This window comes from Ochlerotatus camptorhynchus, unplaced genomic scaffold (assembly GCF_037179485.1).
Source record: "Ochlerotatus camptorhynchus isolate MF236.1 unplaced genomic scaffold, CSIRO-AGI_Acam_v1.1 ptg001060l, whole genome shotgun sequence".
NCBI lineage: Eukaryota > Metazoa > Arthropoda > Insecta > Diptera > Culicidae > Ochlerotatus > Ochlerotatus camptorhynchus.
This window is the reverse complement of record NW_027041472.1, coordinates 40,930-59,279: the sequence shown is the minus strand read 5'-3', so window position 1 is coordinate 59,279 and position 18,350 is coordinate 40,930. Positions and strand designations below refer to the sequence as shown.

The 18,350-nt window shown below is 37.3% G+C and overlaps 1 protein-coding gene across 1 annotated transcript in view; it reads right to left on the bottom strand.

The window, feature by feature from the left end:
* Positions 1-8,003: 8,003 nt before the first annotated feature.
* LOC135715968 (protein lifeguard 1-like) overlaps positions 8,004-18,350 on the bottom strand; it is a 41,594-nt gene continuing 31,247 nt past the window's right edge. Inside the window, exons 3-4 of the mRNA XM_065238885.1 lie at positions 8,439-8,687; positions 8,004-8,373 (exon numbers count right to left, since the gene is read on the bottom strand). Coding sequence (XP_065094957.1) covers positions 8,014-8,373; positions 8,439-8,687 — 609 coding nt within the window. The 3' untranslated portion in view covers positions 8,004-8,013. The remainder of the gene's footprint in view (positions 8,374-8,438; positions 8,688-18,350) is intronic.

The window sequence follows — 18,350 nt, the reverse complement described above, 5'->3', positions numbered from 1 at the left end:
TCATTTTTAATTTCTCGCATCTACTTGCATCGTGCTTCATTTTTTTGCAGGAAATCTTCCAAATAGACATAAATCTTCCTTCTATCTACTCAGCGTGCGTGCAGCTAGCCACAGCAAAACACAATCTTTTCTGCATCGTAGATAGAGTCGCCCCCCTCGGTCAATCCATCGGTTGTGTAATATAACGTTGTACGATGTACATCGATTTTGCGAACAAAATTATGTACATCCAATATTGTATCTGCTTTTTGCTATTACATCATTATTTCATACATCAGCTTGAATTACATTGATCGATATTACATTTGTTTTTGCTGTGTAGAGGTACCAGACATGTTTTGCACTGCAGTGTCCTCTGTGAACAATTAACGGAAAACAGATTGTGTGCAGTTTCCGATACATGTCACTGCAAATAACAGCAGTGACATCTGATGGAACATGAATGCAGAAGCTTGACAAAATGATTAATTGTTTCGCTTAGCTATAAACAGAAAATCGATGAAGAGAATCGAACATTACAAGTAGGCCCTTTTGAAAGCTCACTGTCTAATTTCAGAACCTAGCACTGAAAAAAACTCGACGGTACCTCTATTTATGCTAAGAGATAAGCATTGCAAGTCCCTCCTACTTGAAGAATTATGCAAAAAAAAAAAACTGGGGTTGTATAAACCGTTCTATAGCATAATTTTCCAAGTAGGAGGGATTTTCATAGCTAATCTAAAAGCATAAATAGAGGTACCGTCTGATAATTTCAGTGCTTGGTACAGGAAACTGTATTATGTGTAGGAAAATCCTTTTTATCACCACAGAAACACCCCGTTCCCGTTTTCTTATGCAAAATAATGAATGTGCGTTCACAAAACGCACGAAATCTTAAAAAAAACCATATTAAGATTTTTTTAATTCAATCAATAGATTAAAGATGTATCGAGAATTAAATGGAGGGATTTCAAGCTAAAATGTTCTGATTGCGAAATATTGACTATCAATACCGAAATTTCGCATAAATGTCCAACCCATTTTATTTGGTGTGTGCTGCTGTCTTTCAGTGGTGCCCAATGAATAGGGAACTTTCATAAATAAGGTAGTAGTTGAGGGAGGAGAGGGGTTTCAGAAGTTGGGACCGGCCATGTATTAGGTGTATTGCAAAACACGCTCCGAGGGGGAAGTGGGGTTAATTGGTCAAAAATATACGAAATTTATGGATGGCCCTAATTTTACTTCGAAGGCTGTGTCGCAATGGGTGAGTTTAATTTAACTCGTGGCTAAAAGTGACATATGAGTTACCAAATAACCCTGCTATACGAGTGTGGTTATTTCGGACCGACTAGAAGTTAAATTTTGGTAACCGTGGCAGAGTTCTGTTTGAAAACTGATCAATTTCCGGCATTTTCGAACATTGAAAATAACTAACGAAATGTCACGTTTAACTACGAGTTAAATTTAACTCGGCAATTGGTACACAGCCCAAGAAGTATTTCTCGATTACTTTTTCGAAGGAACGTATCAGCTTTTGTAAACAACGCATTTGATCGTCGATTTGGCGTAACTGGTAGCTCGCCCACGCATGCTAGTACTACCATCAGATAGGGGAAAATTTTTCCAACCTGTTAGCGGTGTTAGTATGTGGGGCGAGCTATTAGTTATGCCAAAACCGACGATAAAATGCGTTGTTTACAAAAGCTGATACGTCCTTCCGAAAAGTAATCGAGATTTGTAGTTATCATTCAGGCAAGGAGCGCTTGCGCCATCGAGGCGACGCCGCTACCAGCAGCCAATGATCTCGAGATGCAAAACTCGAACTTTGCGCGCTTGACAGGAACCGCCTTCCTACTGCTTCTGCTGCTGCTGCTACCTGGTTACCCGCCGTCCGAAGCGAAAATGAGTTGAGGTACATTAGCAGCGCTTTTTTATAACTTTTCTGATTCAAGCAGCACGATGTGCAACCAAATTGTACTTGATTATGTGGAATGGGTTTGGGGAGAACTTTTATATCAGGAAAACAGTGATAAAATTATCACTTTTTATTTGTCCATTTTTAAAACAGTTTTTTTTATGAGAAATTGAAAGAAAGTTTATTGCAACAGCTTACGAAAGGTATTTCCTATCGATTGGTGTATTCGGATTTCAATTTAATCTATAAATGACAAAGCTTATAGCGTTCAAAAAATTACACCTTTTCGTGACGGTCACAATTTTAGATTTTCGATTTACCCACAGTACCTTCCCGTAAGACGTAGTCTACGTAAAAAAATATCGACGTTCATTTTTCAGGATTTGGCTAGCCAGGAACCACTGTGAGGTGGTCATCTACGGCCACGAGAGCCGTATTATGTGAAGATCAGTAACGCTGCTGCCATGAACGTTCCAGTAAATGATCAAATGCTGGGTGCAATTCGAGGGGGACGACTCTATCTACGATGCAAAAAAGATTGTGTTTTGCTGTGGCTAGCTGCGCGCACGCTGTGTAGATAGAAAGAAGATTGATGACGATTCTGAAGATTTCCTGCAAAAAATTGATGAGCGATGCAAGTAGATGCGACAAATGAAAGAAGATTGTTCGAAGATTGATTCGCTAGTGTGAGATTTGTTGACCATCTAAACTTGAGATTTAGATGTGTCGCCCCCCTCGGTGCAATTGATGTTTATGCTGAGATGATTTGTAATCCTTCAATCCTGGACCTGATGGAGTTCCATCTGTATTTTTAAAGAGACATATTGCTAGCTTGTTGATTCCACTTCATCGCTTTTTCCGCATGTCTCTCTTCAGCGGCAAATTTACATCCTACTGGAAATTTGCGCACATATCCACAAAAAAGGAAGAAAACGAGCTGTGGATAACTATCGAGGAATTACATCGTTAAGTACGGTTTCGAAGCTATTCGAGCTAGTGATTATGGAATCGTTGCTGTCCCATTGCAAGCATTATTAGAGGACTGATCAACATGGGTTTACCGTCGGCCGCTCTACAACCACCAATCTGCTGTGTCTCACTTTGTATATAACCGAAAGCATGTCGTATCGGGTTCAAACGGACGTTATTTGTTCAGACCTATCCGCAGCATTCGACAAGTTGAACCATGCTATTACGATTGCTAAAGTCGGCAGGCTCGGTGTATGTGGTAATCTTCTGAGTTGGGTTCGATCATATCTTACCGGTCGCCAACTAAAGGTTGCCATAAGAGATTGCAGATCAGCTAGCTTCTTCGCCACATCAGGTATACCTCAGGGAAGCCACATGGGACCGTTGATTTTTATACTGTACTTCAACGACGTGCATCTGGTCATCGAAGCTTCTCGATTTTCATATGCAGATGACTTCAAAATCTTCCAACGAATCCGCTCCATTGTTGACTGTCACTTTCTTCAACGTCAGCTGAATGTATTCGCTAGTTGGTGCAGTTTAAACAATAAAACAATAAAACATCTTATCCCAACTGCAACGCAAACCTACTAACATACGTAAAATATGGTGAAAACGCTTTAATGGGTTTTTTTTCATGTAGGCCTGCTTTTTGTGAATCATAGGTTTTGGAATTCTTGGGCAGCATTTCCCAATATTGTGAAATGCACAACTTTACCCAAGTATCCTTCTCCATAGGACGCTCTATTTAAATGCGCATTATTGGCGGGGGGAACAAGAACTAAAAAGAAAATTTGAAAGTTTAGTACTTTGTAAACCGAGCAACTTTGTCTAAGACCGTAGAGCTGTAGAAAATATGCTCACGGCAAAGATTTTAACCACGTTATCGGCCTAACTGCCATAATGTTCTTCTGTAATCTGACGAGAATCTGACAGTATATGTGAATGTTTTTATTTTTCTTTTCATGTTATCAATTTGTATGATTTATTGTTTTAAGTTTTCAAAGCTTTAACGTTCGATACAAATACAAAACTAACCAACGATTAATTTCTTGAAACATATAATTGAGAAGGATATGATTGATGTCTCTGAACCTGGGCCCTCTCCAAATTAGAGGTCCTGGCTTTAACCGAAGACAACATATCAAGAAGACTGGCAACTCTTCCATTTTTTCTCAAACGACCGGTATGAGACAGCCACAATCACGTCATCTGCCGCTCAAAGGTAAATGCTCCGAACGAATTGGATAGCAATGGTTCCATCCACAGAAGAAAGGTTTGTGTATTTGCTCATTTTTCTATGCGTTGCTTCCACCTTCGCTCGAGCGCAGCGCTATTGTGTCTGACGCTCGGATTCAGGCAGAGTTGTCTTCTTGGCAAGTCTTCTTGATATATTGCCTTCGCTTTAACCCACCAAAACCATACCGGTAATACCATAGAGGTAACTCTAAGACTGTTGGTAATACGACACTGAACACAGGACAACATGCAGGTACATGTGTTTTTACAAATTGATCGAATTAAATCAAATCGATTGTGGAGTGCGCGGCATTACCAAGCATGTGGAATAACCCACGTTTATGGTATGCAGTTCTTCAGTTAGTTTAGTGTGATTTGTATTTTACTGGAAACAAGTTTCCAAATTATTTTTATGAGTGTAATATTGTATCTAACATTGCAGGTAATAACATTGATTGATATATATTATGGCTGTGAACCATTTGCCGAGTTAAATTTAACTCGTGGTTAAAAGTGACATTTCGATAGTTATTCTTGATGTTCGAAAATCCCTGTGCTGTCGATCGACAGATTTTCGAGAAGAACTCAGCCACGGTTGTCAACATTTAACTTCTTGTCTGTCAGAAATAACCACGCTCGGATAGCAGGGTTAATCGATAACTTTCCATCTGTCAAATTTTAACCAAAAGTTAAAATAATCCACCAAATGGTTCAGAGCCTATATAATTTAAATTTATTTGCTGTGTACACATTAAAGTGATGAGCGGTGGTAGGAAAGACACTTAATAGTGATGCATTACTTCGTTGTATTAACATAGGATGTACCGTGAACGTGGGTTATTCTGCGTGAGCTGTAATTCCGTAGACTTGTCATTCAAATACCAAATGTTGTAACTGTTTGTCAGGATACACAGGACAACAGATAACTTGACATGTACTTCCAAATTGATCGAATTCAATCAAATTGATTGTCGAATGCGTGGAATTACTACACGTGTGGAATAACCCACTTACACGGTACGCATTTTCCCAAATAGAAACTATCATCAGCATATCATTTTGGTAAACATTCATAAATGAAAATCATGCATATAATAATTAATTTACGTTAAGTGTAGGTATGTGAAACACTGATAGTATTTATTTTATTTTAAATTAAAAAAAAAATAATATGATTATGCTTGTGATTTTGTAGAAAGTGTACATCCATATAAACGAAGCCTGGGTGATTGGTGGCTGTAAAAAGACACATTTTTTATTTAGTTTGAAATCGATTTTATATCACACACGCTGCATGCGCGAAGGTGCTTTGTGAGTCAGTAGAGCTAAATGACGTACGTTCTCTCTCCTCTTGGGTAGGGGAAGAATATTGATAAAGTGAAATGAAAATCAGTTTTTCACCAATACTCGTTATCAATATTACCCTTTCAATAATATTGTCAGTATGTCAATTTACTTTTAATATATTGACTCGTGTAACGAGTGCTTTAGCGTGTTGTCATTAATGTTGTCAATATTTATGTATTGATAATATTGTAAGGAAAATTGACAATACGATGTTTGTCAATATATTGACATGTGTAATGGGCGCTTAAGGTTCAATTTACTTTGATGCATTTTCGAAAAATTCAAATGCAGTTTTTTTCGACGCATCATTTCAGCTTGCAAAAAGCTAGCGTCATTCTATTCTTTTTGCTTACACAAAATGACGCGAGCTTTTTGCAATCTAAAATGATGCGTCGAAAAAAACTGCATTTGAATTTTTCGAAAATGCTTAAAATTAAAAGTGACAATACGATACACTTTACGATACGCTTTATATACGCCTTTTTAATGCACCACCAATGTAGAGTGCGCCACCCGAGTTCGAGAAGAAACGTCAACCAAACCGTTTGTTTACATCAGAATAAGTATTTTCCCGAACGCAAATAACAGCATTTTTCATTCAAAATCTTGCCAATTTCCATCGGTAATTGTCTTATTGTACGATTTTCCACAAATCTGAACTGATTTGCACCTTAACTATTAACACACAAGAAATCCGGAAGATCATAACCACTAAGGCACTTTTCTAATTTTCCATTTTTCTCAACAAAAATATAGGCCTTTTTAATAGAAACTAAACGATCGATTCAACCTCTGGTGGTGAATAGGAGAACGTCAAAAAGAGTGTTGTGAGCATAAATTTTTGCCTTGAGACATAGGCAACGGAACACTTTTTTACTTTTCCTTATAAATTGATTCATCTGAGATGCTGCAAAACTTAATCTACAGTTGAAAAATTTAATTCTGTAACGTTTTGGAAAAGATCCTGCTGGTGTTCAGGAATATTTTTGTTGAGAAAAATGAAAAATTAGAAAAGTGCCTTAGTGGTTATGATCTTCTGGATTTGCTGTGTGTGAATAGTTAAGGTGCAAATCAGTTCAGATTTGTGGAAAATCGTACAATAAGACAATTACCGATGGAAAGTGGCAAGATTTTGAATGAAAAATGCTGTTATTTGCGTTGGGGAACATACTTATTCTGATGTAAACAAACGGTTTGGTTGACGTTTCTTCTTGAACTCTTGTGGCGCACTCTACGTTGGTGGTGCATTAAAAAGGCGTATTCCTGAACACCAACAGGATCTTTGCAAAAACGTTACAGAATTAAAATTTTCAACTGTAAATCAAGTTTTGGAGCATCTCTAATAAATCAATTTATCAGGAAAAGTAAAAAAGTGTTCCGTTTCCTGTCTCACGGTAGAAATTTCTGCTCACAACACTCTTTTTGACGTTTTCCTATTCATCACCAGAGGTTGAATCGATCGTTTAGTTTCTATTAAAAAGGCGTATACGTTTGTTGAAAATGAGCAAAGCAGCTATCCGCCAACAGAGGGACACCCTTCGAATGGGTGATATCAGTTCAATGAGCTGGATTACCGAGGTGGAGCAGTCGGTTAAGTTGTGTGAGTAAAACCCCTGTATGATACATGCAATTAGTGACGTCACTACTTGCGTTTAGGTTGATTTTTTGGATCACTAATACAACCATATTTCACGATCTGCTTCACCTCTCTCTGTACCTCATTGATATCAGTTTGCTTAGTCAGCATTTTCATTGATTCATTGAGTGTAACCTACCCACACGGAGCTCTGGTCGACATTCCGGCGAAAATCCTAAGCCAACGCGACACCAACCTGATTTCTACAGAACCCCAACCCGATGTTGACCCGAAATTGGGTCGACATCGACTATAAATTTGCCTTACATTGATCCACGCTTACACGCAAACACGCTTACCACTACACCACCTGCGCCGCTACACTCTATTGTCGTACATCAAATGACAGTGAATGACTCAATTGGCAGTGACGATGAGGTTCGATTGAGAAAGGGGCTCTTCAATGATGGGCATGAGAGAATACGTTTTCAGAGAATTTATTGAATATTTGTATTGGTTCATCTTCAATCGAATTATATGAAAATTATCATCAGCAGTGATGATAATTTTCACATCATTCGATTGCAGTGTCCACGGTTGTCTATGGGAGTGGATACATTTGGCCCTTAGCTTGATCCGTAAGAAATGGTATGGTCAGATCTATTGTATCGTTGAGAACGGTTATACTAAACGCGTATCGATGATCGAGTAAAATATAATAATCAATGCGGGATTAATTATTTAGAATGAAGTGTATTTAATTTAATTCGATGGTTTTGTCTGATGTTATAACATTTCGTCAAAGCAATACATAGGTATATCTTCTCTTAGGATCTTAGGTTCACGTAAAATTTAACAGGAATCATTGGCTGGCATGAAGCTATAATAGGTAACGTCGGTAGTTGGTAGTAAATAAATATTAATTCACATCATTCTCGATAGTTATTTGAATTGTTTACAAAGATTTGTTTAAAGATATTATTTGATTTTAGTCGCGCGACGCGCCAATGATGGTAAGAATATACATAAATATGTTGATAATATCTAGATACAAATTCAATGCAGCAAAAATGTATTCCTCAGGGCTTATGCTGTACTTGTGTTCTCCACCCATCATCAGTTGAGTGTCATAGATTAGATAAATACTGAACAACAGTGCTCCAGCGCTTGCATATACGATTGTAATAGTTTTTCCCGGGAAGAATATAGCGATGATTCCAAAAAGCATCAGTATGATAACTGCAACGAACAAAACTCCACCCATCACTGTAAAATCCCACTTTGTTTGAAAAGCAAAAAGTGTCAGACCGAGACAAACAGCCGCCGTTATGCCTACCGCGAGAAGTACCTACAATTAAAAGGGTAAAAATGGCTTAGTCGGACAGGACAGGCCTCTTTAGATCATTTACATACCTCATCAGAGCTAAACCTGGCTGTAGTCACACCGAGTAGGAATGATTGCGCAAATGTGTACAGTGCTAGGAAAATAAAGTTCATCGGAGCTTTACGGCGCACGCTGCCGCAACATGCCATGGATATAAGAGTAACAATCATCACTCCCAATGCAATCCAAAACATTTCTGGGTGTCTCTTTACCCATAATTGGGTGCCTTGATGATACATAAACAGTGCTATGAAACCAAGTGTAATAGCAAGCTGGACCTGAAAAGTAAAATCATTGTTATAATATTGTAATCATGTAGATCAATTATTATTATGTTTTTACGCGATTTATATTGTATTGGGTGTATCCTCGTGTCAAAAAGCATAGAGTTTTTAATTGTATACCTAAGGCTGATGCAAATTTTATTTATATCTTATGTACCTAAGCTAAATTTAAAATGCTTCCTTTACGCAGACAAATATTTTCATCTAAATTACTAGCACGAAATATGTTTGCGTAGGCGTGGTTATCAAAAGACAAAGTCGATGAAGATAATCGATCAAAGCAGATAGGACCTTTTGAAATGTTCATCGAGAAATTTGTATGGGTTTTATACTACACTCTGAAAAATTTTCACGTCCGATTTACGTGAAATAGCTCGTAGCTACTCTGATTTTAGAAAACCTCAAATGTTACGTGTCGTTAGTCACTTTGACCTGCATCACAAGTCATGTTCACTAAAAATTTTAGTGAAATCTACCGTTTTTTCACGTGAACATATTTAGTGTGTCTGTGTTAGTGAGTTTCCGACTTTGACATTTCAGTGAAACTAGGTTTACGTGATTTTCAGGTATGCAAAAAATCAATATGGCGTCAAAGTGTAATTTGGCGGAAGAACTCCTCAACGATTTAAAATTTCCCGACAGCTTGCTGAAAGTATTGGACGGTAATTTGATTATTTTACTTTATTTGTTTAAGATTATGAGTCACTAACGTAGCTTCTTTTATATGTTTATAATTTCAGAAGGCGGATTCGGCATCTTTAACCTCCTTACTGCATCCGAGGATCAATTCTTAGCATGCTTAGAAGAGCTGGGCTATGAAGATATTTCGCGCACATCGTCATATTTATTCGGATTTCAGATGGGCGATATTCGATTACGAAAATACTTCTCCGAGCTTGTTCAGCCTCTACGTCTACAGACAGATTATGAAGTGATGCTTTCAGGCAGTGTGAATAACAAAGGAACTAATTATCGAACAGGAAATTTCATGCCAATGTTCAGAAACGGTACAACACTTTTATATGAGATTCTTGAAATAATGTATTTTGAAAATTCATTGTATTTAATAGTACAAATTTGGGATGTAGGCCAATACCAAGAACACTTTTTAGCATACGAAGCGATGAATCGTTTAAGTTTGGTAAATATAATTAGCATATATAGATATATTTTTATTTTGACAGTGTATCACTACATCGCGTTGGAAATTCGTACATGTTTAGAGTTAAGAATAATTATAATGATAATTTAAATAAATGTTTGAAACAGAGTTTGATACAGATTTATAAATATTTTGTTAAACAGTCAATAATTTGCAATTTTATGAGCAGGTATAAATATCAAATGCAACACGCAAAATTTATAGCTGCCCGATAAAATTGCAAAATATTGACTGCTTCTATTAATACGTTCAATTACTATCACTCCGTGACGTGAAACGCATTTCGAATGAAACGGAATATCACGTAAAAATTACGAATGTTTCCTGTATTTTTTACTCAATTTTCACGTAAGTAGTACGTGGAAATCATGCCTTATATACTTGACTGATCACGTAGATAAATGAAACTGATTTTTTGGCTACATAGTATTCCAGTCAAAGTTACGTGAAAAGTAGGGTGAACGAAAACCACCTATGTTCTCAGGTAGATTGGACGTGAAGATTTTTCAGAGTGTAGTTTCTGAATTTTGAAGAAAATCTATGCTTGACATGTATTCTTCATCATCTGGCGCAAGCATTTCCAATAAAAACATATTTTTTGGAACTGTACAACAAACTTTCACTAAGAATAATGGTTTATTTTGAAGTGGATACTACTTAGGGCATCACTGCTTCGTAGTAGTGTGCACAGGGGGTAAGTCACTCTGCCACTTTGTGACTGTGCTGATACGCCTTTTTAATGCACCACCACGTAGAGTGCGCCACGCGAGTTCGAGAAGAAACGTCAACCAAACCGTTTGTTTACATCAGAATAAGTATTTTCCCCAACGCAAATAACAGCATTTTTCATTCAAAATCTTGCCAATTTCCATTGGCAAATCAAAGTTGGCACTCGTGGAGAATAGAAGAACTATAACAGTGATGATGGTTTCAAAATTTTCCACGGGGAAGTATATGAATGCAATCTTAAAATGCTTTTATTTTGCAAATGGAACATTTTATTTAAATCTGGTTGCTGCTACAGTGGTAGAAAAGCTCAAATCTATGTGTACACCTAAAAATCTGAAAAGAAATTAATTTTTCTGTATTATTTGTATATTGAGTAGTCCTTAAGTTTTCTACTAACATAGCATCAACCAGATTTAAATAAAATGTTCCATTTGCAAAATGAAAGCTTTTTAAGATTGCACTCGTATACCTCACCGTGTAAAATTTTGAAACCATCATCACTCTCATAGTTCTTCTATTCTCCACGAGTGCCAACTTTGATTTGCCAATCGGCAATTGTCTTATTGTACGATTTTCCACAAATCTGAACTGAACTGAACTGAACATCTTAACTATTCACACACAGCAAATCCGGAAGATCATAACCACTAAGGCACTTTTCTAATTTTTCATTTTTCTCAAAAAAAAATATTCCTGAACACCAGCAGGATCTTTTCCAAAACGTTACAGAATTAAATTTTTCAACTGTAGATTAAGTTTTGCAGCATCTCAGATGAATCAATTTATAAGGAAAAGTAAAAAAGTGTTCCGCTGCCTATGTCTCAAGGCAAAAATTTATGCTCATAACACTCTTTTTGACGTTCTCCTATTCACCACCAGAGGTTGAATCGATCGTTTAGTTTTTATTAAAAAGGCCTATGGTGTTTCTGTGTCGAACGTGCTATCAAAACGTCAAGCGGCAACATACAATGCAGGGGAAACATGTCAAAAGGGTCTAACTCGAAACGTAAACAATGACTTGGATCGTCGGTTTTTTATGAATGACAACACACCAATCAGAGATTTTGCGACTCGTGAGCGCTCACTCTGAGTGAACGCTCACGAATCATAAGATCGCTGATTGTGACGCTCTCAGCGAAATTGACTGGTTTTATGAGTCAAACACATACTTTACTCCCTCGTCTTGTTACTAACAAGTACAACATGACATTATTGCATCTAATGATTGCATAATTCCGAATATGTTTTTATAGCAAGTAAGTGGAAGCAACCCTGCTTGAAATTATGCAAACTTAATTGGCTAATCAAAGTTGGCACTCGTGGAGAATAGAAGAACTATGAGAGTGATGATGGTTTCAAAATTTTACACGGTGAGGTATACGAGTGCAATCTTAAAATGCTTTTATTTTGCAAATGGAGCATTTTATTTAAATCTGGTTGATGCTATGTTAGTAGAAAACTTAAGGACTACTCAATAGACAAATAATACAGAAAAATTAATTTCTTTTCAGATTTTTAGGTGTACACATAGATTTGAGCTTTTCTACCACTGTAGCAGCAACCAGATTTAAATAAAATGTTCCATTTGCAAAATAAAAGCATTTTAAGATTGCATTCGTATACTTCCCCGTGGAAAATTTTGAAACCATCATCACTGTTATAGTTCTTCTATTCTCCACGAGTGCCAACTTTGATTTGCCAATTGGCAAATCAAAGTTGGCACTCGTGGAGAATAGAAGAACTATGAAAGTGATGATGGTTTCAAAATTTTCCACGGCGAGGTATACGAATGCAATCTTAAAATGCTTTTATTTTGCAAATGGAGCATTTTATTTAATTCTGGTTGCTGCTACGGTGGTAGAAAAGCTAAAATCTATGTATGCACCTAAACATCTGAAAAGATATTATTTTTTCTATATTATATGTCTTTTGAGTAGTCCTTAAGTTTTCTACTAACGTAGCATTACCCCAGATTAAAATAAAATGCTTCATTTGCAAAATAAAAGCATTTTAAGATTGCACTCGTATACCTCACCGTGTAAAATTTTGAAATCATCATCACACTTCTAGTTCATCTATTCTCCACGAGTGCCAACTTTGATTTGCCAATTAAGACATAAATATTGTTAAAATGTAATGTGCTGCACTCTTAGCTACGATTTCCTAAAATTATCGGTATTTTTTGCCGATAAAAATCGTTACTTTTCACTATAAATAGGCTACTTTTTAATATAAATTATGTAATTTTTAGCGTTAATTATTGGTAATCCATGATTACCGATAATTTAGGTATGTGCACTTTCTTGGATTATCGGTAATTTTTACCGATATCTAGGTATTTTTACCGACTTTAAGGTATGTGCATCTTAGCGTGCGCAATGAATCTGTCCAATAATTTCGCACGTAAGTCACATGACAGATGAAAAAAGGTCGAATCTCTCAGGTCGAATGTCACGCTCAACATTTCAATTGGACCTATGATCTTTTTTCTTCCATAACTTTTAGTTTATCTAAGAAAACACAACTGTTGGGCTTCACAATTAGCTAAAACCTATAAAATTCAACATTTGTGAGCTAGCTGTGAAGAACAGCATCGATGCCGGGAAAAATGCGAATTATTTTTGTCTCAAAAAACTTTGAGGCTCATTATGTCAGCTTATTCGAAATGTTACATACGACCTAATAAAAAAGGACTCCAGACTTGTACTATCACGGAACCGAAAAATTAACCCAAAATTAAGTTCTTTTCACTCATCTCCCATGTTCCGTTCAATAAGCTAATTTTCAGTAAACCGCTTACAGTAGTTTACATTTGACGACGGCAAAAATAATTACTTACTCATGAGTATTTTCTACCTAAAATTTAGTTAAATTGACTCAAATTTGAGAATATCTCATATACTCACTAGTAGCATAGAGGTGACTCTAAGATCAGAAGGTCCCGAAGAAATGTGCTCAACTTTTTTGCTTAGCTCTGGTACTATCTTCGGTCCCAAGCTAATCGATGCACCCCTCGAAACATAGAAAATCCACGAACCCCTCATTTGATCTGCCAAACTTTCATAGCGAATCAAAACAAACATAGTGTAGTACTAGAATTTCGACTAGAATGAGGTGCGTTAATCGATTTGCTTGGGATCAGCGTTGCCAGGTTGCCAGATTTATCTGGCATAGCCAGAGAAATTTAAGCTCTGCCAGACAGATTTTTTGAGAAATCTGGCAGCTTCCTATGTTAATTTGCTGTGCCAGATTTTTGCCAGACATTTTTTTCGGGTTTTGCCAGATTTTTTCAAAATAAGCCTGGCATCTCTGCTTGGGATCAATAGGCTAGTCACGTAGTGAACCAATTTAAAATCGTTAGTTGCCACAGGTTGCTAGTAGCTTATTGAACGATAGTCATGAGAAAGTCGAATCTCTCGTTCCGTTTTTGACAACAACAAAAAGTGAGAGTGGGATGCAAAACTCAAAATTACCCAAAATTAAGTAAAAAGAACTTAAATTTAGGGTAATTTTTTTTCTCTGTGATCCTTTCACTGCATCGAAAGTTCCCATAAGAAACTGTCAATCTTTGCAAGAAGAGACGATTTTTCGACGGTGTCGGACCAATTATACTGAACAAACCTTTGGGAAAAACGGGTACAACGGCAACTGGGGAGCGGGTCTTTGTAGAATCATAACAATGGAAAAACTACATTTGAAGACCCATGGCCACCGAAGGGTGGGAAAACTGGCTACGGAGTTCCACGAGCCTAAGAATGGTCATCAGAAGGACCATTCTTAGGCTCGTGGAAGCTCTGTCAATTTCGGCACCTCGTATCCCATATCAAGATTAAGCTGACCCGGCAAACTTTGTTTGAAGACTCCTACCAATAATAAAAAAATACCATACTTGAACGATAACCCAAATGATTGAACTATTCAAAAAATGGTTTGGATGATATCATGAACACGTCGTTAAGCAAAATAACCATACAATTTGTTTAGGGAAACATCTTAACAATAAAAAAAATGATTTTTCTCGAACAAATTTAATCTCATCACACTTATTTTCGTGGTTATGCTCAAATCGTTAAAAAGAAAGTAAATTTTTCTCCCGTACAACAATTCAACAATAAATTTTAGTGTACTCGAAATTCAACAGTAAAACTCATTGTAATTTAATTGTTTTATTATAATTATTTTTTTTCGGGTGTGCATCATCATCCGAGGGGAAGGAGGTCTGGATTATAGTGGCGTTTAGTGAGAATGGTTCTTCAATTCAATCCAATGTACTGTCTGTTAGAGTATGCCAACAAAAATAGATACATTCTACAAATCAGCCCTGCCAGCTACGTGAATCTAGATCTAGATCACTTGCATTATTTTAAATTTATTGGCCGATTTATCGCGAATGCTGAACAAGAAGCTAATTACCGAAGATATCGAAACGATTTACCCGAAGTTTTACAATTCGCTCATCTGCATGCAATATCGCCATGTTTCACGCACAGTCTGACGTTTGCTTATGGATTTTACTAAAGAGCCTGAATTTATAAAGAGACGACATCTTATCCATTTGACAGGTCTTCTGCTCGATTGGAACAGCTAGGTGGCAACCCTATCTTGTTTGCCTTGCCTTGAAAAGAGCTAACATCGCTGCGGGCCCGCGAATTGTGGGCCCCTCTGACAGCTCATAATTGGTAAACAAATAGAAGATTCAAGCCAGAATTTCAAAAAAGGCGTGACTGATATTTTAGATATATTTAATATTTTTGCTTACATTTTGTGAAAAATAATCTGAGAACTCATAAAATATTATTTTCTGATTTTCTACCACGAAATCAACCATCTATATGGCATAAAAGAGAAAATAATTTCATTTGATAAAAATAAGACAATTCAGTTACGCCATTTTTGCAGTTCACACTTGAATTGTAACGTTTCAGATGTTGGTTTCAATAACATGGCGGCATATCACCCAGCTGAATTGGAATGACTTTGACAGATAGTCGATTGTTCCAATTTTGACATATCGTCTCTTTATAAATTCAGGCTCTTTAGATTTTACCATAGGAGTAAAGAATGTGGTAGATAGAGACTAATAGCGAATTCGCGGATCGGGTATCAAGATTGGGTCTGCTTGTTTTCTGACAAACGTCAGTTTGTTCTTTTGTTTTTAAAACCTAGCTCAGGTTGAGGTTCGCACTGACAAAAAGTTCGGTTTCGCACTGGGCTGGAACTGGTTCCAACCCCGATAATAAACGAATTCGCTATAAGCATACGCCCTATTATTGCCCAGAGTGGCATCGTAGTGCGCTTAGTCTCTATCTACCACACTACAGAGTCACCGTCAACGCCAATTTCGAGTTACTGGGGCAGATTATTCATCACGAGTTGAAGGAGGAAGGCGATAAGGAACGAGTTACGAAGGAAAATAAGAAGGAGTACATTTCACCAACCAATCGTTCTAAATATTTTAAAATTTGATAGGTTAGATTGGTTTTTTACTCATTAGAGAGGTTCAGAACAATAAAAAAAAGATCATATTGTCAAAGAAGAAAGATAAAATCAGGGGCGGCATTGCGCATCTCGAAACGAAAGCGTTCAAGCGTTCGTACAAAATGTCTTTCGTTTCGAGATGCGCAATATGCTTCCAGATAATGGACTGGTCTATTATAAACAACATATGATGTAAACATTCTTAGAAGTGGTGCCAGAATTTATGACAAATTATCTTTTATGTGATCTGCAGCCTGCATGACAAGGTGATTGGAGTGTGTCACAGTGTGTTTTTGTGGGTTTTAACACAAAGTGGCAGAGTGACTTCCCGAGCAAAGTCCAGCATCAAAATGACAGCAAATTGAAATCAAGTTTTGATATCAACATCAAACTGAAATCATAATTTGATTTCAGTTTACGCAATTGACAAATTTGATACCTTATTTTGTTTTCATTTTGCTGTACATTTGCTCTTCAAAAATATGTTGTTGCGGGTTCGTTTTCATTGCCTTAGCAATACCTCAAATTGAATACTTGTTATGTTATCAACAGGAAAAATGGATATCAAATTTGGTTTTCAGTTTGCTCTCACTGATAGCAGAAATAGTTTTCAATGTGATGTCACAGGAAGATATGTTTGCTCTCAATTTGAACCGTTAAAACGACTAAAACGACAGCAACCTGAGTAATCATTATCAGCGAAATTACAACATCAAATTTAGATTTCAATTTGATCTCAGACTTTGCTCGGGTTACCCCCTGGCCATGGGTCTTCAAATGTAGTTTTTCCATTGTTATGATTCTACAAAGAATACAAAGACCCGCTCCCCAGTTGCCGTTGAACCCGTTTTCCCAAAGGTGTGTTCAGAATAATTGGTCGGACACCGTCGAAAAATCGTCTCTTCTTGACAGTTTATTATGGCAATTATCAATGCACTGAAAGGATAGTACAGGTCCGCCATGTATCTCGCACAGTCTGAAGTTTGCTTATTAGATATCACCATAGGAGTAAAGAGCTACAGAGTCACCGTCATCGCCAATAAACAACTACGATCGCAGGGGGATCTGTCATTTACAGCGTTGTGTAAATCATGATTGCCAGTAAACATTGTATGTTGCCGCTTGACGTTTTGACAGCACGTTCGACACAAAAACACCATGAAACACCCAAAAATACACAAGAAACACAATCAGCACAATCACAAGGTGGCAGAGTGACTTACCTCCTGCCTTATACTAAATACGCGCCAGAATAAAAAAAAAGTGTTTTTTTTTATATTCTTGAAGTGTGAATGCACTACATGCACCGACAAACCGACATGAAACCTAAACTTAACTCTTGATCGATAATCCATAACGGCGGTTTCAAATGTGCAGCGATCCCATCTGTCAAAACCATAGAAATTTTTTATGTAGATAAAAATAATTTGCACGGAATAGATTAGAAACGAACCAACTCATACATTTTGTATGCGTGTTTGTGGCTAGGATACACAATTTTCGCGAACACGGCGGCAGATGTCAGTTTTGTGCTTTGATCAGAAATTTGATGATACTTTGTATGATCATTCATGTCGGTTTGTCGGTGATACATGTATCCAATTGATATATCGATGTGTTCATGCGAAGCTTATTATATATGAAGGCGACCTTAGAATGTACGTGTATGCACAGGCATTCTTGAAATGGGTCTTTGGATGTACAGTAGAGCTATCACCTTGCATCGCCAGGGCTAAGCTATGAAAATATGTGCAAAAAGTTTTCTTCCATTTAAACACACACACACACACACACACACACACACACACACACACACACACACACACACACACACACACACACACACACACACACACACACACACACACACAGACACACACACAGACACACACACAAACACACACACAAACACACACACGCGCACAGACACGCACACACACACACACACACACACACACACACACACACACACACACACACACACACACACACACACACACACACACACACACACACACACACACACACACACACACACACACATCGAAGAAAAAAACAAAAAAGACGAAAATGAGAAAACCAAAAAAAATATGAAGGACAACGGCAAGACGCCAGATAGTGAAAACGGAGGAGCGAAGAAGCGGAAAGTTGCAGAGATCACCAGCGTCGAACCAAGTGACCACAGCGAGTTCCAGTAGTAGCATACCCCAAGTCGAACAGCATGGATCCCAAGGAGAGCAGCTAGATGCGGTGCCATGCCAAATATTCACACCGAAATCCAGCAGTGG